At 36.2% G+C, this 23,524-nt stretch overlaps 3 protein-coding genes across 10 annotated transcripts; 2 read left to right on the top strand and 1 right to left on the bottom strand.

Annotated features, from left to right (window-relative positions):
- Window positions 1-287: 287 nt before the first annotated feature.
- On the top strand, window positions 288-7,006 carry LOC110835773 (uncharacterized). Its single transcript, XM_022076329.2, has 7 exons — window positions 288-459; window positions 1,325-1,394; window positions 2,624-2,754; window positions 3,795-3,896; window positions 4,286-4,378; window positions 4,473-4,565; window positions 5,776-7,006. Exons 1-7 carry the CDS (start codon window positions 375-377, stop codon window positions 5,823-5,825), a joined length of 624 nt encoding a protein of 207 aa, XP_021932021.1. The 5' UTR covers window positions 288-374; the 3' UTR covers window positions 5,826-7,006.
- Window positions 7,007-8,768: 1,762 nt separating this feature from the next.
- Window positions 8,769-14,504, bottom strand: LOC110835775 (uncharacterized). 4 transcript variants are annotated; one of them, XM_022076335.2, is made up of 4 exons: window positions 14,261-14,504; window positions 11,426-11,576; window positions 10,512-10,712; window positions 8,769-9,058 (listed from the first exon to the last, which is right to left on the bottom strand). In XM_022076335.2, the coding sequence occupies exons 2-4, from the start codon at window positions 11,542-11,544 to the stop codon at window positions 8,962-8,964; spliced, it is 417 nt and encodes a 138-aa protein (XP_021932027.1). In that variant the 5' UTR covers window positions 11,545-11,576; window positions 14,261-14,504; the 3' UTR covers window positions 8,769-8,961. The 4 variants fall into 4 exon arrangements, with proteins under 4 accessions (XP_021932027.1, XP_021932028.1, XP_021932024.1 ...); XM_022076336.2 differs by lacking the exon at window positions 14,261-14,504 and adding an exon at window positions 13,694-13,888; XM_022076332.2 differs by lacking the exon at window positions 14,261-14,504 and adding an exon at window positions 12,231-12,405.
- A 729-nt stretch (window positions 14,505-15,233) lies between these two features.
- LOC110835799 (uncharacterized) lies at window positions 15,234-23,161 on the top strand. Of its 5 annotated transcripts, none has more exons than XM_022076386.2 (8): window positions 15,234-15,418; window positions 15,699-15,890; window positions 15,972-16,152; window positions 17,931-18,046; window positions 18,241-18,354; window positions 19,532-19,650; window positions 20,183-20,729; window positions 21,530-23,161. In XM_022076386.2, the coding sequence occupies exons 2-8, from the start codon at window positions 15,746-15,748 to the stop codon at window positions 22,384-22,386; spliced, it is 2,079 nt and encodes a 692-aa protein (XP_021932078.1). In that variant the 5' UTR covers window positions 15,234-15,418; window positions 15,699-15,745; the 3' UTR covers window positions 22,387-23,161. The 5 variants fall into 5 exon arrangements, with proteins under 5 accessions (XP_021932078.1, XP_021932076.1, XP_021932077.1 ...); XM_022076384.2 differs by having other exon boundaries at window positions 15,235-15,418; window positions 15,972-16,197; XM_022076385.2 differs by having other exon boundaries at window positions 15,235-15,448; window positions 15,972-16,197.
- Window positions 23,162-23,524: the final 363 nt, after the last annotated feature.

Below are 23,524 nucleotides of genomic sequence, written 5' to 3'. Positions count from 1 at the left end.
ATCCAAAAGGACCAAATCCTGGAAAACCTAAGAAGAGGAGACGCAGACAGCTATCATAAGTCAAATTTTATCTCATGATGATGACGATAACAAAATGTCACGACTGCCATTAACTAAACTGAGCTGCATTGCGCAGACGCAAATAAAAAAATTGACATCGGTAATCTTAAGTTTATACAAACACTAACAATGAAATAAATTATTTCTGACGTTTGTACGAAAACACAGATTAATGATGAACGCGCAGTGACGTTCACATTGTATGTTTCACCTGATAAGAACGGCACCCAGATAACAAGGTATTTGAAAAACTCGTTCAGTTGTTGCCAATCTTTCGGTAACAATTATTCTCCACGGACTACAACGCGAACAGAATGAATAAAAGTTGTGTACTAATTCTAGTGGTTGCTTATGTTACCCTTGTTGGAGCCGCTGATCGTCAAGGAATCAACTGCAAAGGTAAAAATTAATCATTTATGTTATAACAGGATAACGAACTAAATCGCAGCATTTTAAAGCCAACAAGTGAAACACTTCTTCTAGGCTGTAGCGCCACGTAGTCTGGTAGAAGTTTACCGACGTTTCAGAGGTCCTTGCTGCCTCCATTATCAGGGCGGTTACTCATCAAATTACAGCAGGAACTGAACTTACGATTTATGACGATCCAACATACGTTGGCCATTAAAAAACCATCCTCAGGGCTGACACCCACTCACGCATTATAACGCAAGAACATCGTTCAAACCCTCAGTTGCTTGTGCTGCAATACGAAGGTGGGTGTTATCCCTCAGAATGACATTTTAAAGGTTGAAACATGTTGAGTGGTTAACAAATTTTAAACCCGATTCTTGTTGTAATTTCATGGTTACGCTTATTGCATTGATAAAATATTTCCCTTACAGATTCTATAATCTTAATTGAACGTGTGTTTCTAGGTTTCTTCAAACTATATAAGAATAAGAGGCTGTTTACAATTAGGAGTTATGTTGCTATTGACTCTACTACTAACTAACTATTTAATTAAATAAAATGTGTTCGTAATGACAATTTTTTGGTAAATATAAATTCGTCTCATCTAAATATCGGTAATCAGACTTCATGTTTGCTGAAGTTTTGTAAACTCAGATATATATAAAACATACAAAAGTATTCTTGGCGCTAAAAAGTCATGAAAAATTAGTAACTGTAATTGTATTTGTAGGGGAGGTCATGGCCCGAAAATGGAGCCGAAGTACCATAGATGATGATGAATTGTATTTGTTTCTAAATCTCGAACTAATTCGTTAAACGCTTGTCACTTTTCCCAATTTTCTACAAAATGCAGACGAAGACGGAGGAGCTCCATGCGCCCGCGATTACGACCCTGAAGATGCGGCAGAACTCGCTGAAAAATGGTATGCAAATATTTTAACCCACATAAGAACTCAATGGTAAAAAACGTTTCTTGCAAATCTGGCTCTTATTCAGTTGATCAATAACTGCCTTTATGAAACTTTAAGGTTCACAAAACATTTAAAACAAACATGAAATTGGACACTGTCCTGATCTCCTAATCTCATCCAGTTGAATCTGTTTTGAACCTGGTGCCTTGGAGTTGAATTACCAAGATGTTTATCTTATCTTTAAAATCACTGTAATATCGGAAAACCCCTTTCAATATTTTATCAACTCAGCTCCCACAGAAAAAATTGGCTAATATATCTAAAGTACTTAGTTGTCAGTCCACCATTACTCCCGTCCACGTTCCTATCAATATGCAACTCATTTCCATCCCATATCTAAACTAGAAAGTACAGTTGGTTCTTCTGCCAGGAGACCATTACGTGTATACCTAGAAACTGCATGGAAATACACACGTAAAAAAGTCATTTTGTTTTCTAAATTAAACTCAGCACAGAAAGAGTTACTTTAACATAGAGCCCACTTTTACTACTTATGTATTTAAATATTTGGAAATAAACTGATTACATTATAGCAGGGGCTTTCAACCTGCCAGGTTCTAATTTATTTTGAGGTATCTGGGTTCATTTTTATTAACAAATGTTATAGCTTACATTAAATAATAATTTTAAGTGAATAATACATGGGAATAAGAAGTCAAGACATACGTTAAAGAAAATAACTGAATACATTCTTATGTTAATCTGTCCGCGATAGTAAATTAGTAACATTCTTAATAAGCTACCATGGAGATTCATTAAACTGTTGTCACTTATAACCCGGCGGCTCGCGAGTCATAAGAAAATATTTATGCTGCCCCAAGTTCGTAAAGGTTGAAAAAACTTGCCTTATATCAAATTCCTGTGTTTTACATTTTATTCTGTGACATTCATACACATTTTGTACATAAATTTATGACTAAATTAATTTCTTTACTTGGTATTTACAAAATCATGTGTGCTTAAGGCTTTTGTTGCAAGCTACGATTTCTCCATTTTCATAAGCCTAAAAAATGTATGATTCAGATCACAAAATTCCAGCACGCCTTGATAAAAGTAGTTATGATATTACAAAAAGCATTCCTTGTTTCAGTCATTAAGCAGTAAATACTTTGAAATGTTAACAAGAACATTTCAGGAACCTGTCACTAACAACAACACTTCGTGTTGTATTTCTGACGCAGGCTTTATACAATCATCGCAATCGTTGTCGGAATCCTGGTTGCAATCGGTGTCTTAATAGCGAGCTGCCTGTTTTGCTCCTTTTGTCCAGCTTACAGACACCGGCAGAAGAAAGGGGTAGTTTACGGCACCAGTAAGTATGCACAAAATAAATATGTTATGCCGTTTCCGATTATACGATAAAATTACGGCAAGGGTATGCAACTCCAACTTGTACAGAACACGAATTAGTGTTATATAGTAAGTACATTGCATTAACCCTTTTACAAAACACTTGTAACCATATTTAGAGGAAAGATGTATATGTAATATGCCTACCAATGCTGTACTGTAGAAAGGCAGCATATATACGTGACAACATTTGGTTTTAAAAGTTATAATAAGCTAGAACATCTGTACATCCTAAGCCGTGAGTCTGAAATTTAAAATAAAGTCTACATATTCGAAATACACAACGTTCGTCCACTGAAGAAAGTGGTACCTAATAAGGCATACCTCGAAAAACAAAACTCCTACTGATATTTGAGGTCTTCAAAGCGGTGAAAATATCGATTTTGGCCTTCTTGGTAGTAACGCTATCTTCGAGTCTGAAGGTGGAGACAGCATGTTTCCCCGAAATATTGGTACCTACCTAAAAGTCCAAACGACCTTACTGCCCAGAAGGCCAACGTCGACAAAACTCATATTCTAATTTTATGGAAATCAAGGCCGCTTTAAACTGAGAAACGGGCCGTGTTGTTTCTTATCACATTATCCGCATAAATAACTTTCAAACATTTTCTGCTTCTGGACTTTTTGTATGACCTAGCTTCTTGCATGAAATGTCTTCCCTGGGCAACAAACTTTCCCTCAAAAACTATCAACAAAGACCAAAACTGTTCGAGCAAGCACTACTTAAATTCAACGTCATTCAACCCAAGAATCTACGTGGCAGTTCATTTGAGTGATGTAACACTTTGTTTCCTCAGTATAGCGGTATTCCACAATAGGTTCTTATACCATAGCCCAGGGTCTCTGTCTGCAAAGACCAACAGAACACAGAAACTTACACAAGAGCACTGAGCGGAATTCGAATCCACGACGGAAGCGTTTCAGTGCTTCGAGATGGTATGCTCCTTAAGATCGCAGGGCCCCTCTGGTCGGCATTTTGAATATTTTTACTGTTTATTTCAGCCACAACGCAGCAGCAGCAGCAGCCCGTCCCAGCTTACCCACAGCAATCAAACCTCCAGCCACCATTGCAGTCTTCGTATCCTGGCGGCTTCTATTCACCCGGTAAGAACTAAGACATGTAGGTCCCTCTGCTTCACACATTGCAAACACATATTGACACACACTGTACTTTTAAAAGTACAGCGTAAACTGCATGTGCCACCCACTTTGTGCCCACAGAGTGTATTTATGGTTGGCGTATGGTTCTCAGAGTAAACAGCGATTACTTTCTGAAACAGCATTAATCAACTGATCGTAACGGAGTCGAGTTGTGTTTTCTTTGGGATAACAACTTACTTTTAAATTCTATGTTAATAACTTCATGCTTCAAAGAATTAAGACTTTAAGACAATGTGCGAAGTGCAAAAGTAAATTCCGTTCTGAAGATAGAGTCTTCCATTAAAAATCTGTAGTTACTCAGCTGATGAACAAATTCTCTGCGTTTATTTCAGGTCAAGTTCAGCCACAGATACAGCCAGCAAATGAACCATACTACAACATGGCTCCAGAATACAAACAATACCCTGAGACCGGCCACACTACAGGTAATGATACTAACCCCAAGAGATCTAACTAGAGTCTTCCTTTAAAAATCTGTAGTCACTCAGCTGATGAACAAATTCTCTGCGTTTATTTCAGGTCAAATTCAGCCACAGATACAGCCAGCAAATGAGCCGTACTATAACACCGTTCCAGAATATAAACAATACTCTGAGACCGGCCACACTACAGGTAATGTTATTGACTAACTCCATTGTGTAATTGCAGCCTTCACTGAGAAATCTACTTACAGTTATGCAGTTGATGAGATTTCGTGCCTTTATAAAGCCCTAACTTTCATCCCAGGTTTCACATACACCCGAAATTGGATCCTATAATGGAACAGTTGAATCCAGTTACTTTGACTTTACTTTCCCATTTAATTCTACGTCTGCTCTCTTGAAGTTTTCCAATCAAAATTGTGTATAGTTTCTTAATTGTCTCCACGTATTGCTACATACCACACCCAATATTTCCTTCTGGTTTCAATTAATCTGATATTAAGCGAAAAGTAACATTATTAAGATTGTTATCGTGCAATGTTTTCTACTCCTCTGTTACTTCACATCTCCCAGATAAAAATATCTTCATCACAAAATAAAACAATACTGACACAAATCAGAATAACGCTAAATCAAATCAAAACGTTACTTCATATTTTAAAAGTAAAAATCTTGTGTTAAAGTGCCTTCCCTCAGTGGTGAATAGGGGTCGAACCGATATCCCTGAGTACGGAACGAGGCGGTTCTTCAGTTGCCATTAAATCGCATCTTCCTTCTTCTAATACATGAATTCAATTTAATTATACCTTCATCCACCCATCTGCGTGGCTGTCCCCCAGTTTGTGTCTTTCCGTCAGTCTTCTCAAATAAACCTGTGCACTCCTTAAGTTCCGCTTCAACAGTCCACTAAATGTTCCATCTGTATAAATGTAAGTTATTTAAAGAATTTAATAACAGCATATTGTACGAAAAGTACATATTATAAACTGTCTTCTTGTGTAGCTTCTGTTATTCCCTTCCTAATTAACATCTCTTCTCGTCACTTAATATATTTCCACAACTTTTTTCATATAGAAGGAATACCTGTGCTTATTTCAATCTCAGAGAGCCAATTTCTCACTTACAGGAAACAATTGGCAGAACTGCGTATGTATGTGTTTAAACTTATATAAGTGTTTAGACTTTATGAAAAAGGCAAGTGAAGGAAGGTTCAGAACGAGAGAATGTAATTCTTGAGTTCTGCTCTCTCTCTCTCTCTCTCTCTCTCTCCCGGCTTTATCGTGAATATGATTTACATGCCTATTAACAATATTGTTTCAGAGTGTTTATAATATCCTAAGTCAATACAACGCATTATCTAATCCCAAGGTTGATAAAAACATCTTCTTTTATGATTACAGGCGCTTCAGAGGTACAGCCCCCATACAATCCGAATCCACCGCCCTACTAGGACATGAGCCCTTACTATAATTACACCAAACCAAGTCAACATTCAAATATTTCAATCAACTAAATACTATTTGTCAATGTTCCGTCAGCAGAAACGCAAGTGATATTCTGTAGCTTTCCGAGCATCTATGGATAGAGGTGTTTGCTATTTGAGTTCACACAATACGAGATATTACGACGCTGGGATATTTATCGCAATAAGGCGAAGTGGTATCAAGAATGAGAGCTTATAGAAGTGAAGCGAATACACTGTTTCTCTTCCCCTCGGTTTCATCACAACAATATTTATCTTTACAGGCTTATGTAAGACTTACGTTCACAATAACGTAGAAGTTAAAATCCTTATTACACAGTTGTGAAGTGAACACAGTTACTGCCTACTCTGTTTAATTTATAAGACAATTGGAGTGTCTGTAGAAATGCGGAAGTAATTGCATGAACATGATATGAGATGTCACTGACATCTGGTTCTTTATATAAATGAAACACGCAAAGAAGGAAAAATTATCAATTACGTTTCACTAAAAACTAATGTACATATAATTAATTTCTGTAATTACTTGCAACCACCTTTAAACTAGTACGTATGGCCTATTAATTTCAGATATCAAAATACAATTTAAAAAACAGTACCCAGTAGGCTATCAGCCGAGAACAGTGTGTCACCAACTCACGTGTTACGGTCCTATTGATTGGGCGCATTAAAGGACACGAAATTTATTTAAGCTTTGTCAAATCTGTAATTTGCACTTACACTTTATACTAGCCTGTCTTATGGAATGTCACTAAAACTTACTCCTCTTATGTGCAGGCCTACTTAAACTCTCATATGCTACTCAGAGATATAATCTACCATAACAACTTTCTTCTAGTGGCAGAATCCGTAATGTTTAAACCAGCTTATACCAAAGTTAACTACTGGAAAAGAACTTGAGACAGTTGCACTCATTGTCCACTATCATAAAAGTTCCCCTAAACTCTTCCATGCCCTTGATTTTCCAAGATGTTTTTCGATCAAAATTATTTTCACATTTCTTATCTCCTCATTCAAGCCATATATCCAACCTACCGTGGCATACATTAATTAACTAACCTTAGCTTGTATATTACAAAGTTTGGTGCCATGTAATATCCCAAATTGCCCCACGTGGTTTTATTCAAATAAACTCTGTATTCAGGAAATTGTGATAAGCTTATGTTCTTTTATCAGAGTAAGAGACATGTTTCACGCCCATACAAAGCAATTAGCAAACTTGTAGTTTATTTTATTTCATTCTTGGTGTTTCGGAAACCATATGTAACGATAAAAGAAACTGTTAGGATGTGATGGCTACGTGAATAATCTTTGTCCCTATCCGGTATCAAACTCAAAACATCCATAACGTATATAGTCACTTTACTCAACACAACTCCTAATTTGCGAAACATTCTTTTAAGGAATTGCACTAGAATTAATTATGCTCTACTGGTTTTGGCGCCATGTTGACTGGTCGGTAAATGCTAAAGTCACTTCTTCGAAATGCAGGCATCTACCGAATAGTCAACATGGCGCTAAACTCAGACTAATATCATCATTATCGTCACCGCCGTTACAACTTCAAATCTCTAAGTTTTCAATTTTATGTATTTATTATTTTAAACCATGTCTCCGCCCTGAGACTGGCTGCACTGACTGAGGTTTCTCACACTGCTCTCCAGTCCGTCCAGGCAAACGTTGGGATAGTACTTCATATTAGAGCAAGACTGCGTCCTTCCATAGACTTCCCATTTCATTATTAGTAAATCATCCTATCATTTGATGCTACTGGCAGCATTGTTAAAGAAAGTACCTTTTCGAAGTACGACACACCACAGAACTCAAAAGCGATTCTACTTCATTACAACATCTCAGGTCGCCGTACTCGTGCGACAACTTCTCCTACAGCAACCTGGTGCGTGTAGTCTAAACATGTTTGATGCAGGCGGTCTACTGATTTTACATCTAATCACTCGCACCGAGTATATCGGTACAGTATTTGGTAAATCATACATTTGTCCCTCTCAAACAATGTATACCCAAACATCTAAATCAGATGTACTACCCTGTTCCCGTCTGACAGTAGTGCAGTACCCTTCGCGCCGCCTACATCTTTCCCGGACGGCACAATTGTTTCGCATATTAATCTTCATGTTTCACGCAGGATACATGGCTGAATGCTAGCAAGCATATACCGACTCTCCATCAATTAATAATGTATTTCGATAGCAAATTATGTGGGAAACTTTGTTGTCATCGTTTTTGGAATTGTCAGAGGCCATGCTGGCTAGAACGAATTTCCCTTCGTCTTACTGTTAGCCAATCAGTATTCCTCTTCAACTCCCTTTCTTCAAATCCAAAACTTCTTGACGATGGTGAAGAGGCAATTGAATAAAAATTTACTTGGATATTATCCATCGTCTAGTAAGGTCCGGAGATAGGGATTAGCTCTATCTAGTGGGCCCAACTGTGTAGGAACCTGAAGACGGAGATAGAGTCCCATCTCCGAAACGTTCGTTTTACGTTTTATATTTACTAGACGATGGATAATATCCAAGTAAATTTTTATTCAATTGTCCCTTTCTTCAACTCTACTCATTATCGAGTCCAAGCGACCTATCTAATTGCGATTTAATCCGTCCCCGTCGCCTGCCTATCGCGTTACCTGAAGTTCAGTATTTTCCAAATTAAATGGAAGCCCCCTTGGCAGTGGGAGGGAACAGACCATGTAGACAATTCGCTGCGTGGTCATCTTGAAACAAGCTAAAGAAAAATGAATGTTTGAATAAGTTTTTCAAGATCTGAGGTTCTCACGAAGATGAAAATGTAGAATTAAGCTGAACAATTTGTTTTTAGTCTTCGTCTTATCGAAATTAAGATGCGTCACAGAAAATATAAACATTCTTAAAATATCAATGTTATTACAAGTCTCGAGGCAATTAATCTTTTATGCAACGTCTTTCAAATACGTTCTGCAGGAATACATTTCTCACATTAAAAATAAATGTATTGCTCTTTATTATTATACCATGAATTCCCTTACCTTCCTGTAATTGAGCTACATAAAATTAGTGTTACATAGTATTGAAATGCTAATTTCTTTATTTAAAAAACTCGTTAACTACTTTCGATCATTCTTTTTTGGAAAGAATATCTCTTCCTTATCTTCGTTTAAAATTGATTTCAGAACTTCAGCGTAGCGGCAGGAAGGTATTGTCCTAGAAAATGTAAAAAAGCAGTTATGGATTTATAAAAACACAAATAAGAAACTTTTTCATTCTTCAGACATTAATACTAAACAGTTACTATATTTGTTTCCCACACAACAAATTTATTTAGATTAAACCAAGACAATCAGTCTTTCATACAACTGTTAAGAACGTTGAAGTTCTTACTGAAGTGGTCTTTAGGTTGTCTTCGACTATTTTAATAAACTTTAAATCCGAGACAATTGCATTTTAATAGCGTAAGCTGATTAATGTGCTACAAAGGCCCGCCAGAAAACGTTCCAAGTGACCGTATACGTGCACATAATTAAGCCTAAAGTGAGCTATCACTTCTATTGTAACCATCACAGCATCTTCAACTCCAACAGTCCAAAAGAGTGTTATCTTTCCCCATTAGCGCAGTCTCCGATTGATAATGTCACATGCACCCTCTAGGTGCAATGACAGTGTGTAGTAACTCTACTAGAGTTAGACTACGTAGCAACATCAACTTTAAAACTACTGTAAGCTACTATCGTCTGGGAGCTATCACATGAACTGAGATTCAGTGAATGATAGGGTGTTATAGTAAGTTAAGACTTCCTTAAAAAAGTAAAGTTATGTTGGGTTTTCTACGAATGTGGCCTATGAACTTTTCTGACTACAAGCCTATTAGGACAAAGACAGGACTGTGACAGACAGCGAGCAAAATAAACTATGGCTTCAAGAATAATTCCCTTATTCCCAAAATTATAAACCGTTATCTATCGTCTGACCGAAAATTATGTCACGAGTGGTCAGTATTCCTGCTTCGTATTCGGGACGTCCCGGGTTCGAATCCCGGCCAGAGTACCGGTTCTCCTGATTGAGTGCTTTCGTCGTTTTCACCGGTTCCTTCCTGAATAAAGATTGTGAAAGAGTGGGTTTTACTTTAAAATAGGCCAAGACCGCTTACCTCCTCATGTTTTTGCATTTATCATTCACAACGCTCTGTTCAGTTAGAAAATGCAGTCACAAGCCAATAATCCTCAAATATAAATCGCTTAAATAACTGTGGGAAATGTTAAAAGTAGCCGTATAGAACTAATCAAAGTGCAAAACATGAAAATGTTTATTGTTTAATTCGAGAGAAAATTTGTTAGCCTATATATAGGCCCAATGCGTACAGAATTTCAATGTTCTTTCCACTGTCTGTAAATGTTCATGTCACAGAATGAATAAGTGGCAGTCCTCTTTTTTACATGTAGGGTCGACTTTGAATAAGAATTGCAAATCCCAAATTTAACCAAAATCCGTTCGTGGGGAATCAGGCTGACGCACATATAAAGACGAGCATACATATTCATACAGCTAACAGCACTCTCATGAAACGAGCTTTAAAATGGTTTTCCTTACAGACATACGAAAATTCGTATTAGGGGCCAATGACAGTCCAAGGTTCTCAGACTCTGATAAGCACGCGTACCTCTTAAAAGTAGCCTGGGGTGGCAGAGTTCCTTGATGCTCATTTTGCTGTGCAGTGACAGTCTCCAAATTCTTAGCAGTATGAGAGAATTCGGAAGAGTCGGATTTTAGGAACCTGCTGTGCCAGCGAACATAGCAAAGGATAGTGACTATAAGTATCGTAATAAATCCAGAAACTGCAAGCAATGTGACTGCCTCGACACTGAAACAAAATAATACGACCACAGGTTTAACGACGCAACTATAACATGGTGGACTTCGCAGAAGAGTAATTTGTTTGTAAAGTGTTTACGGAAGGCAGATCATGAGTTTACATACTGGTAAAATAACATATAAAACCACAGAGTTTTTAGCCAAATCAAAGTGTCCGTAGACTAGGATTTACTTTCAAATATTGTCCACCGCATTTAACTCGTCCCATTAGGCGTTAATTCTGTTCTCACTGAAATGAAGTCGATTGTATGTGAAAGTCTCGTACAAAATTTGCTATTATTTCTATCGGCGCCTTGGCACGTATGCGAGTGAGGCTGATAATCTGAACACAATTTTACCAATATATAAGGAATTTTAACCCAATTTAATTTGAATATCCACTGTATTGCCTATAAAACCTAGATAGTTAAACCAATAAAGTGTCGGTGTTCGACTCCCAGCAGGGGTCGTAATTTCTCCCGTCACCATCTCCTGACAGACTCAGGGATCCGGCTGCCTGCCTACTTAGACTTCTTTCACCAGAAATGAAGTAACTGGAGCCACGACCACATAAAACTGATGTCTATATTCGTTGAGCTTTGCCTCCACATTTCCGCGCAGAGCAGTGCAATTATAGTCTAGTCACTCATCAGATGAGATTTAAACTATTAGATTAAAGCACATTTCGATAACGATAATGATGGAGAAGAGCGAGCTCTATACCTTTGTCCATCTTCTCGGTGGATAAAATCTTCTTCTGAACAGCATACAATTTTACCATTGTCATTACAACAATAGCTCAGAAGTTGCTGATCTTCCGGCGGGCATTTTATTAACACCATTGAACCAAGCTGCTCCTGGCGGCAGACACTTTCTGCACCGAAACCCAATACGAACGCATTAGTAAGTGAAATTAATGACTTCTGAGGCCTAAATATTTACGATTTGAGGTTCTCACGGGGGTAAGTACGAAGATCCCTGTCTTCTGATTTGTAGCGCAAGACTACAAAGAGCTACAACCCAGAAATTATCTATCTTTATCATAAAATATAATATTTATTTTCAACCCACCTTAACTCGACAAATTATATGTTCTGCTCAGAATAGTTGTGCAATGCAACAATAATTTGGTGTGTATTTATATCAGGTCAGGCTAGGCTCTCATATAGTATTATTATTATTTATTATTAACTGCAAATGGGTTTATACCCGGTGGCAGTGATGTTACAATAAGAACAACAAAACAATAAGACACATATATTTTAATAATACGATAATGTCGGCAACTAATAATTTATCTCGGTTCTTTACAACACGTAGCGCAAAGCATAAATAAACGTATTTCATAATCCTATATGCCATAAAACCAGCGTATAATTTTATATTTTACACGTGACTGATTGCCTTTGAAGACTTCAATACAAAAATATGCCGGTAACTTATAGTGCTGATTAATCTATTTCCATACAAACCTAAATAGCAATTGATCTTGTTTATCACAAAACTACGTAACCTATTGCGTACTTACTTGATAAAACATGTCGAGACAGCAAATTCAGAAACACTAACAGTACAAGACAGATCATTCTTCTGTTCTAAGTTAAGCGACTCATATATTTCAACTTTGAAATGTTCAACAATTGCGTTCTACATTCTTTGTTACCGCTCTAACAGGTAGCACAATAATGAATCAAATCACGTAAAGTGATTAGGCTACAAAGTATGTCACTGTGATTGAAATATTCACTGTCATATCTTATCACTAAAGTAAATATAATTTAATACGCTAAGATCAATACACCAGATAGACCAACTGTCTGTCAATAAAAAATTGTTGTTCACGAGGCGTAGGTCACAAGTTTCTGTCTACCGTAACACGAAGGACGCATATGTAGAGGCTAACAGGACGGAAAAAACAGTAGAACGAGTAACAGGCACGTTTCCATTTTAATAGCCTGATCCACAGCCTAAATCTCCGGATAACTTAGTTGCTTATTTGTCTGCTTGCGTGTATGTTATTTATTTATTTACTTAAATTATTATAAGCCTAGCTAACATTGTTTAATCTAAAATCGCTCAAGGTCTGTATAAGCATACTTCACTGTAAGTTATAAACACAGAACAAGCGACCACAGTTAAAAATTATACGATTTCTACTCAAAACTCTGCATTGAAGGCAGTTGTCACATTAACAATGAATCTTTACCAGTAGGCTCAATTTATTTTCTAATTTACTGACATCTAGAAACACAGCTAATTCAATCATTAATTATTATTAATGAAATTAAATAACAGGAGAAAGTTAGCGATCGGCAGTCAATGGGTTAACATTCGTCACTTGTTCTTGGAAGTGTCAGTGCAGGTGAACTTTGTTACTGCGAAAAACTTAAAATATCAACGTTAACACGCGAACACTTACTTCAGACTTTTCGTGATTATGACTTATAATTTGGATCTGTATTAACACCACCGTATCACGTTTCATTACGTTAAGCATCTGACAGCTGAGTGAAGAAAGGTTTTTCCCTTGAAAATCTCATAAAATTCTCGTATTTTTATACAAACGAATATTCATCGCCTGTAGGATTTTAGGTTCTCACGGCGGCGAGCACGAAATGGCTGTTTTCTGGGTTGTAGCGCGGTGTAATCTGGTATAAGTTTACCGACGTTTCAGTTATACTTGCTACGTCCATCATCAGGGCAATGAGGCACTGAAGCCACACGTTATTTGTCGAAAATCCACGTTCATATGAAAGAACAGATAACATTATAGTTATTCATAGCCAATTTCAATCTTTACGCTTACAGGTAAGATGGAGGAACATATACGATTTTTAACTGGGTAGTAAAAATTTAACCTGCTCTTAATTTCGTCAGGGGAGTTTTTATTCATTTCCGATATTCTCAGTCACTGGAACGTTATCATATTTTAAAACCAGTCATTAGCTATCTTTACAGTTATTAGCTGTGGGCGTAGGCCCATATGTTTACATGTTAAGGAGCTCCGTGCTTGTTGCCCACCAGTTGGTGTAAGATACACGAACTTTTTCCACCGACGCTCTTACGAACAGAAAGTTTGAATTCATCAGCAAACAGCAGCGTGAGAACTTAAAATCTCACAAGTGTTGGATCATTTAACAAAATGCCAATAAATTTTCACTGGTCACTGAATGTATTCTGTATACAGTCTGGTACTAGCGAATAACTTCGACAGTTAGAAATGTACTGCTAGCACCATCTGTTATATGTTTTACTCATATAGACGTACTACTCTGATAACACGACATGTATTACTACCGCCATCTGTTACCAACAATTATAACAATGAGTCAGAAACTGTGTCATTTCAAACTTCACTTGAGACCGTAAATGTACTCTTCACGCCATCTGTTAACTAATATCAAGAAACATTTGAAACGTCATTCGGGACCGAAACTGTTCTGTAAGCTGTTATCCAGAATTAGGACGGATAGGTTAAAAGTCAGCATGCTCTTTGTGTTCAAAATTGAAAACACACAGACATGCGAACGTTATTTTGTTTGTATTTTTGCAACTCACCTACACCTGACAGCTGTCACCGACTCACTTTCGCGTACGAAGAGATGAGGTTTCACATCATGTGGCTGAGCCAAGTTCGTATTGCACTGGTATAATATGCACTGCAAAACTGATATAATTTTACTGAACATAAAACACATAAATAAATTTAACTTCGCACTTAGATATACACTTTTAGGCACTTTCACTCCTAACAATACACGATCAGAGTGGTATTCACGCCGAAACACTTGACCTTGCAATTTACGCGCCATGCTGATAAATCAAATCAACTCATGCTTTGATAATTGTAATTTCGGCCTGAAGAAACAGCCTATGAAATAAATGCATGTGCAAACAAATATTTTTCGTGAACGGCAGAATTTTTGTCGTCCCACATTGTGTACATACGACAATGCAATTTGCATTTATACTTAACACAATTTTGTGTTGCGTGGTTATCGATTCAGAGAGCTCGCATGGCACAGATGAAAAATGCATGTTTGGGAACTTGAATGGAGAGATTATTTGGACAAATTAGATGATATTAAAGAATAGCACGTATTGAAACAGATCTCAGACAGTGTGTGCCGATGTCGACTAAATTAATTTGGCTCACAATAGCGCTCGGTTTTGGGCTCTTGGGAATTCAGTTCCATGAAAGGCGAAGAATTTATTGGCTTTCTGAGTGATTATTAGGTTCTCAGAAAGAATGCTGCTTAGGTATGACGGAACAACCGTTCAACATCTGCCCTGACCTTTCCCCGGCTTCCTTATTAAAATTTGATTATTAGCATTGTGCAGAATATGAAACAAGTTTATATAAATAATCCAGTCATAAATATCGATGACCTGTTTTGTGTCTGTCATATGTGTCGAATGCAGTATCTATAGGTCACTTTCAAATTATGCTTTGCTTCTTAGCATCAATTGTCCAACCAGACAGTACCTCTGTGCATATTTTAATGATTGCCGTGGTAACCCTTCACTTTCAATATCCATGGTTCTGCCATAATGAAGGTGATACTTATGGGTCTATATGGGTTTTCATCTCTGCCTGGCCACATGGATAAAATTAGAAATTCGGGGAAAAATAGCCGGTTACGTGTTAACCTAAGAAGGAAGTCGATCTGTTTGTCGTTTTTTGTCAATAGAGATAAAAGCAAGATCGTAATGAATGTTAGTAAATATATTACTAATAAACAGAAGGTTATTTAATTTAATTTATTGTTTCATGGATTAGCAAGCGCATTAAAACTTTTCTTGTCATGTTTATAAACAACATAACCTCTACATGTGTTCTGTAGCTCTGAAATGTCATACAAAATATGTAACATACGTAACGTTTTTTTTTATATATATATATATATATATATATATATATATATTTTAAAGAATTATAGTTGTGGTTTTAATGCTATACCTCTGGTTTTTAAGCTATTTATTATTAATTGTTTAGAACGTGTGAAGAACTATACCATATAAGGCTACGCGGGAAAAGTAAAAATGACAGCTAATTACCGTGGAAATCCAAACCATGTACGGCTAGGCATTAATGATACGCCTCTCTCATCTGCAATTGAAAAGGGGGACTTCAAAACCGCTGAAAAACTGATTGACGAAAACGTGTCGCCTTCTTATTTAGACGAAGGTATTGTTGTGTATATTGGCAAGGTGTATAAATTGTGCTAACTTGTTTATGAGCAATTAGTAATTTTATTTTTCTTCTCAGGTCCCTTTCAGAAAACTCCATTAACTTTGGTGTTATCAAGTCATGCTGAGTTAAGGAAATTTCCACGTCATCTTCGTTTGGCTAAATTATTGGTTGAAAGAGGAGCTAATCCTAACCTTCGAATTCCAGGAGTCGAATGGATGGCAGCAAGCCGTAGTCCTATGGAATATGTCTTGTCTTTGTATGAACATGCTGATACTCTCTACAGAAATGAAACTGATGCTTTGTTAGTAATAAACATATTTCTTTAATGTGTATTAAATAGGTAGATTGATGAATGGTTAGACAGATATTTGCCTCCCATAGATTCTAGTAAGCAGGATGTGGAATGAGTAAAATGTACAGTATGATCACTACACCTAAGTCATTTGTTCAATAGTAGGAGGAATAATAGAATGTAGTTCTTTTGGCATGAATGGATTCCATTTAGATAGTCATGGCACAAAACAAGTGAATAAATTGAGTATATTTCTAGGATTTAAGCACATAGAAATGAAGTGTTTTTAATGTTAGAAATGCCAGTTGCATTTATTGACTGTGAAGAGTGAAAGAATTATCCACATTGTTTATCCAGAAGTTTTTATGGGTTTCCTTCATCTCACCATGCAAGTGTTTGAATAGTACCTTAAGAAGAGTTATGAGTGCCAAGTTCAACACCCTAAAAAATTCATCATTCAGTCATTGTGCCATTTTATATATAACCTATAGAGTTGGCAGAGAAGGTTGGAATAATCCTTGAAACAAGGACCCATATTTTTTAGCTTTGTAGGCAAGAATTCTTGATACTATGAAGATGAATTTGTTTCAAACTTCTCATTGGGAGTAATATATAAATATATATTGATCCAGTATAGATATTCTACTGTTCACAATGTCTTTTCCCATGCCATCTGGTTTTGTTCTTAATATATACAGAGTGAATACAAATGAGCTGAGCAGTTTCAAATATTTATTTAACAAAAACTAAACCATACAAAAATGAAACATACATCAATTGGAAGGAGAATTTTGTAAAATTTGATGTAGCATATAGGAGAAGTGATGTAACTCCAGTGATTGCCACTAGGAGCACAATTGTTGACATGGCGGTAAAATAATGACTCAATCCAAGAATGTGAATTGAATTCATACATGGAGGATTTCTGTGGACTTCCTTAAAAATCCTGTTGAAAGTTTGTCACAAAGTTAACGTAATGAAACCCAAACACACAAAACATTTTCTTCAGTTGACTTGCCATTTGACAACTGTCAACAGTTGTACACTGTAGTAGCCATTGTTGGATTTATATCAATCTTGCATGCTACAAAAGCTTTTAAGTTCTGCCTCCAGTAGTGTAAGTTTTGTTATGTATGCTGTCTGGTTATTTTAAACCACTCACATCATTTGTGTTTGCTATGTATATGACATGCCACATGTCCTTTATTTTAAAAAATTAGATTTTAATTGGATTTTAAATTAAAATTACACATATCTCAGGATGGATTTATTAAATCAAAAGCTGCTGTAACTAATTTAATTGCATATTTTAAAAGATTGAGTCTGAAATGAAGGCTAGTGTAATGAGTTACTAAAAATATTGGTTTAGTAGTGTTACAACATCGAACACCTTGATATTCTAGCGGAAAGTTTGTGGCAGTCATGAATTAAATAATGTGATGAAAGAAACTGTAAAAGTTCACATGGGCCAGATCCAGCTAGTGATAGGGTGTTGCCTCTGCCAAATTTAGATCTTCCTTCATTTACATATTAAGGAAGTTTTCTTCCTCAATGTCTGTGATGTTGGGCAAGGTTCTATCACACCGAGACCCCAGGTTTTTAATCATTCTAGCACAGTCCAATATGCTACTGAATTATGCATTTTTATAGGAATGTGTGTGTATATTACTATGGATCACTTTATTTTGAGTGAATTTAGGCCAGTGTTGATTAGAATTGTGTTTGACCTCTTTATGTTTCAGAACATTATATGGACATTCTGTTGACCCACTATTTACAATTGGTCTACACGATGAAACAGAATTAACTCTTGTTCAGTTAAAGGAACAACTCATGGAGCTTTTAGATGTCTTCCTAGGTATGTCATTAGATATTTAGTTTTATGTGTGAGGCTAATGACTTATCCCCGTCAAGTATCAAGATGATGTTGAGATCTAGAATATGTCGATTATTGTATCCATGCTACCATACACTTACGTGATATTGTGCGTAGGCACTAAAGCAATTTTATATTTAATTTTCCATTGGATAAATTGTGAACTCTGATTTCAGCATGCGGTGGCAATCCAAATGTAATTACCAGCATGTGCAGTTCCACTTTGTACCATGTTATCTTGGCACATTCTAATCCTAACATTGAGCTGGTTATGAAGCTGTGTGAAGCAGGTATGGGCAGATATCACATTCCAGTTTGCAAAGCATGATACTTATTTTTTATATCACGTGATGCCAGTTCTTGAGGTTTAACCTTTATCATGGTCACCAGTTATAATGGAGAATGGGCAGGCCCCTTTCCAAAATCATCTTCCTTCTTCTTCATTATTGTTGTTGTTATTATTGTTGTTGTTGCTATTATTATTATTATTGTCCCATCTTTTCACCACTTTATGGGGTATGTACTTCCATGTACCCGAGACAGAACTTGTCCCTAAGGTTCATAGTGCAGCAGCTATTTCCAGAATACATATTGTTATTAACAAGTGCTACATGTATTATATAATTTTATTTTATCGCTTGGGGCAGCAAATAGTGGTCACATATGTTTTGAAGGTTGACAATGACAAACTCTGTGACATTTACGTAAGAATATTGTTCATATTCCTTTGCCTCAATAAATTCGGTTTTTGACTTTAAAATTGTAGCCATTATAATGTTTGGGACACAGTTATTATTGTCACTTCTTGTCTGAGCATGGTGTATGTATTAGAGAGAATTCCCTTTTTATGCATCTGTGTTGTTTAGGTCCTGTGTGCTCACTTTACCACACCATACCCAATCAAGTTCAGCCTCAGGTTTTTGTTGGTAGATCAGCTGACATTTATTTACAGCATTTATTGCACTCATTTCTATGCTGTTTATTCTGATAAGTACAGATATTTTATTGTACAGTCTACATTAAGCGCTGCTGGGGTATGACGCTGACCACTCACCGCAGAGGTTGAGAATGAGTAGGAGCTACAAGACCTCTCCCCCTGAGCACCTACATGGCATATAGCAGGATAGCTTTTTACAGTCTGCACTTTACATATTTTTATATACTTACCAGATTGCGTAAAAATTCATGTTTTGAGAGATATTGCTCTCAAACATTAACAGAAGATCATCAGATAGCCCACAAGACTGAAGTTATACACAGAGAATAAAAGCATGTGGTTTTGCACACTGCAGCACTTCAGAAAGAGAAATAACTGATAGAAGACCTGTCATAAGGTAACAGTAACCGGATTACCTTTTGAATGCTAGTGGGTCAGTGTAATGCTGTATGGCATGGTGTGATAAATTGTTCTCCTAACAGCATTACTTAATTTTACATTTTAAGAGCATCTTATTATATTTATTGCAGGTGGAGACCTGAATCAGCCTAATGCTCATGGAACAACACCGTTAATGGAGCTTATTACATCTTCAGATGATGATGTGGCAATGGACATCCTCTACAACATTTTGAAGAAGAAACCAGATGTTAGTTTTTGTTATGCAACATGACTGTCATCTCTAAAGTGACATTATACAAGAACTTGTGCCACTAAATATGATTCCAGGATATCTGTTTATAGTTTAGTTAGTTTTGCTGTCAGGAGCTCAGATATAGCATAAAATGATAGGATGATTAATGAAAAGTGATATGGGTGGGGAATATACCATGCATGGTGGATATTAGAAATGTATACACAGTTTTTGGCAGAAAGCTTGAAGGGAAGAGGCCATTTGGAAGACTTAGGCATATGGGAAGATCTTTCCTTAAAGATGCAGGGTGGGAGGGTATAGATTTGATTTATGTGGTTCAAATAGAGACCAGTAACAGGATGTTGTGAACACCATAATGAACCTTTGGGTTTTATAAAAGGCAGGGTGTTTCTTGACTATCTTAGCTACTATTAGACTTTAAATAATTATTCTGCTCCTTGAAGTTGAAGTACCAGTACTAGAGAAACAAAATTATTATTCAGGAATCATGCTGATAGATTTTTTTTTAATTTTATTTTATTTTTAGATTTCATCACTGCAAGCTCAAAACTGTGCTAATGAAACTGCCTTATGGCGGTCCATGTTTGCTGGTTCACCCATAGTAGCAACAGAGCTATTACATCAGGGTGCCAGTCATGCTCCACGTGCCATTATTGGTACTACAAAATTGTTTACTGAAGTGGGAGCTGTCACTGGAGTCTCAGCTATGTTAGCACCTCTGCTACAGGATTCGTTACCCTATGTGCGACATGGATCTGTTTATCTAATGTCCAAACTTGAGTTTAGTAGGAATGTGTATTCATTTCATGTTCACTTGTTGGATAAAGTGTTTTCATGTGCTATCTCACCTGTCGTAGACAATACAGCTGTGTCCGAGTGCTTCCCACAAGTAGTGCTGGATGAAATTGAAACGATTATTCATGAAGAAACACACTTTTCATTTGATTCACTTCAATTGTCAGCCATTAGACCTCAGGATGTTATGATACTTATGTTTGGAAAGTTAAGTGCAGGCCTCCAACAGCTTTGTGTACGGCAGATTATAGACCACATCTTTTTCACAACAGACCTATGTAAGTAATGATTTTTGAGGTATGAAAGATATTTTCGTATGCATTTTTCTTTATATGGAGATTTGTTATTGTCAATAATGAATGGAAAATTAAGTATATATTTGTGTTTCATCAGAATGCAAGTCAAAATTTTAATAGAAATATAGCTAATATATCTTTAAAAATGTGTCAGAATTCAAATATTTGAGAACATCCATAATAAATCAAAATTATGTTAATACAGTAGTTAAGAGCAGATTTCATTGAGAGAATACTTGCTGCCATTCATTTCAGAATTTTCTTGTTGTTTAAAAACTTTAAGATTAAAATATATAAAATTATGACTTTACTTATTTTATATGGGTGTGAAAATCTTTCACCCAAAGATAACTTGAATCCAGGGTGTTTGAAAATAGGGTACTGAGAATATTTGGATTTTAGATGGAGGAAGTAATAGGAGGTTGGATAATTTACTTCTTAATTTGTGCTCTTTGTCAAATGTTATTAGGGTGATCAAATCAAGGATGTAGAAATGGATAGAATGTGTAGCATGCTTTGGGAAGTGGGCGTTGTATAGAAAAGTTTATTAAAAGAACCTAGGCATAGGGTAGGATGACAGTATTATATTGGATCTTAAAAAGTGAGGATGTGGGCTGGATTCATTTGGTTTAGAACAGGGTCCAGTGGTCTGTAGTTGTGAGCAGTGATGAACCTTCATGTTGCATAATAGGTGGAAAATTTCTTGATCAGCTAAGCCATAGCAAGTTTTCTAGGACTCTTCTTCATGGATAATAAATGGGATTATTTTATCTTTGTTTTAGGTAAATCCATGGAACTTATAGCAAAACTTAAAGGCAAGAAGTTAATTGTCCAGAAAGAAAAGAAGATACCTGAGAACTGGGATGAAAATGAAAAGAAAGATTCTGATGAAGCTGGATCTTCAGAGAATATTGTAGTGGAAGATGTGGAAAACATTACACAGTGGGATGTGGTAATGGAGTTTGATAAGACAGCCATGATCAAATTAGTTCAAGAGCTATTGAATCTTCCCCCCTCATTAATATCAAGGTTTGAAATAGAAGCTACTCGACTGCAACTTGGAGCAATCCTTCATAATTTTGAGACTGTTGACTGTGTTCGTGGCTGTGATGGTCAGTCAGATGAATCATTCTCAGAGCCATTTGCAGAGGATGAGTATGATGATGATGATGACGACGACATTGACGATGATGAAAGTAGTTGGTTTGTGAGATTCATTACCACTGATGATGATGACTTCAAGAGTCCTGATACTGAAGGGGAGAGTGGTGAAGATGACAGTTCATTTGACAGTTCAGATGATTATGATGATGACATTGAAAATGACAATGTTGACCTTTTGTTTATTGATGAGAATTTAGATGTCACAAATGATATGAGATTGGATGTAGAAAGTATAGCTGATGAAGGTATCATGAAGGATGCTGAATTATTCACGTTACCTAGTGTCTCTGGTGGTGATGGTTTTGAGAAAGGTGTAGCTGTAGCTGAGGATAATAGCAGTGGTTCTGGGGAATGCGTGCCTGAAAGCATCCAAAGGGATAAATACGAAGCTCTCAGTGATGATCCTAGTTGTGATGATGCAGTATCATTGGAGGATGTGTCACATCCTGCCAATTCTATGAATACTGAAAATTAATCTATTAATTTGTATTTACCTTTCAAGGAAGAGAGGAGAAGACTATGACATAATTTAAAAAGGCTGTGATTTTGTATAAAATAACTTGTTTATTCAGGATACTATATTGTACGTTCTGCTGCATATGTCAAAAAATACATAGCAGAGTAAATGGAACTCTTGTTAATGCAAACAACTAGAAACTGATTTATGCAGCATTTGATTTTATTAAGTATAATGTTGTTATAAAAGGTAAAGTATAAATTTGTTGTAGTTTTATAAAGAAGTTTGTTGAATTGTGTTCATTAGAACTTTCATCTAGGGCTACATAAATGTAGACTAAGTCCTAAGAGTATCTTATTAACCAACACAATTTTCCTTCTTCCTGAATCTCATTATATACTCTATGTAAAATTAATGACCAACTTATGTATTAATTAAACAAATTTACTTTAAATAGGGACATGCTATGTATAGTGCATAATGTATTAAACTTTCTAGAGTACATATTAAAACAAGGATGAAAAGGTTAACTCCAGTGAGTTCCATTTAAATTTTTTATTATTAATTTGCATATGTCATTCATCTTGTTCGATTTTTGCAGATATGAACCTACTGTTACAAAGCTGATCACATTATTTGTCATTACATTATAGAGTTTTACATTATTTTTCCTTACATTGTTAAACATTCACCATGTTAGAAAATTGCTCCACTGATAGCTGTAGATCTCAATGATTTGTATGCACGAATTTTATTTTTTTGAGAACATCAATAAAATTTGATTTGAACCTGATGTAAATGTAGGAGTGTTACTGGACTATTAGTTTTTTAATAGTGCAACAAAAGACATGCATAGCAAATTTAATGAATGCATGACTTTGGAAATGCCTTGTATGCATGGATCACCAACCTAGAATAGAATTAGCTTCAAGGTGATGTAATGTGTAGTCTGATAGAAGGTTAGAAGTGTTTCAGATGTACTTATTTCCTCCATCATTAGGGTAATGAATAAGATTTTCATCAACTTGATGATGGAAACTGCAAGTACCTCTCAGCCGTCGGTAAACTTATGCCAGACGACGCGGTGCTACGACCCAGATGACAACCATCTATAATCATCGTCGTGAGAATATGAAATCCTACATAGAATTATAGA

The sequence above is a fragment of the Zootermopsis nevadensis genome, unplaced genomic scaffold (genome assembly GCF_977971745.1).
Source record: "Zootermopsis nevadensis isolate Lab colony 2312 unplaced genomic scaffold, Znev_1.0 Znev_ptg000029l, whole genome shotgun sequence".
Classification (NCBI taxonomy): Eukaryota; Metazoa; Arthropoda; class Insecta; order Blattodea; family Termopsidae; genus Zootermopsis; species Zootermopsis nevadensis.
Note: the sequence above shows the minus strand (reverse complement) of the source record. Positions and strands in the feature narration are given on the sequence as shown.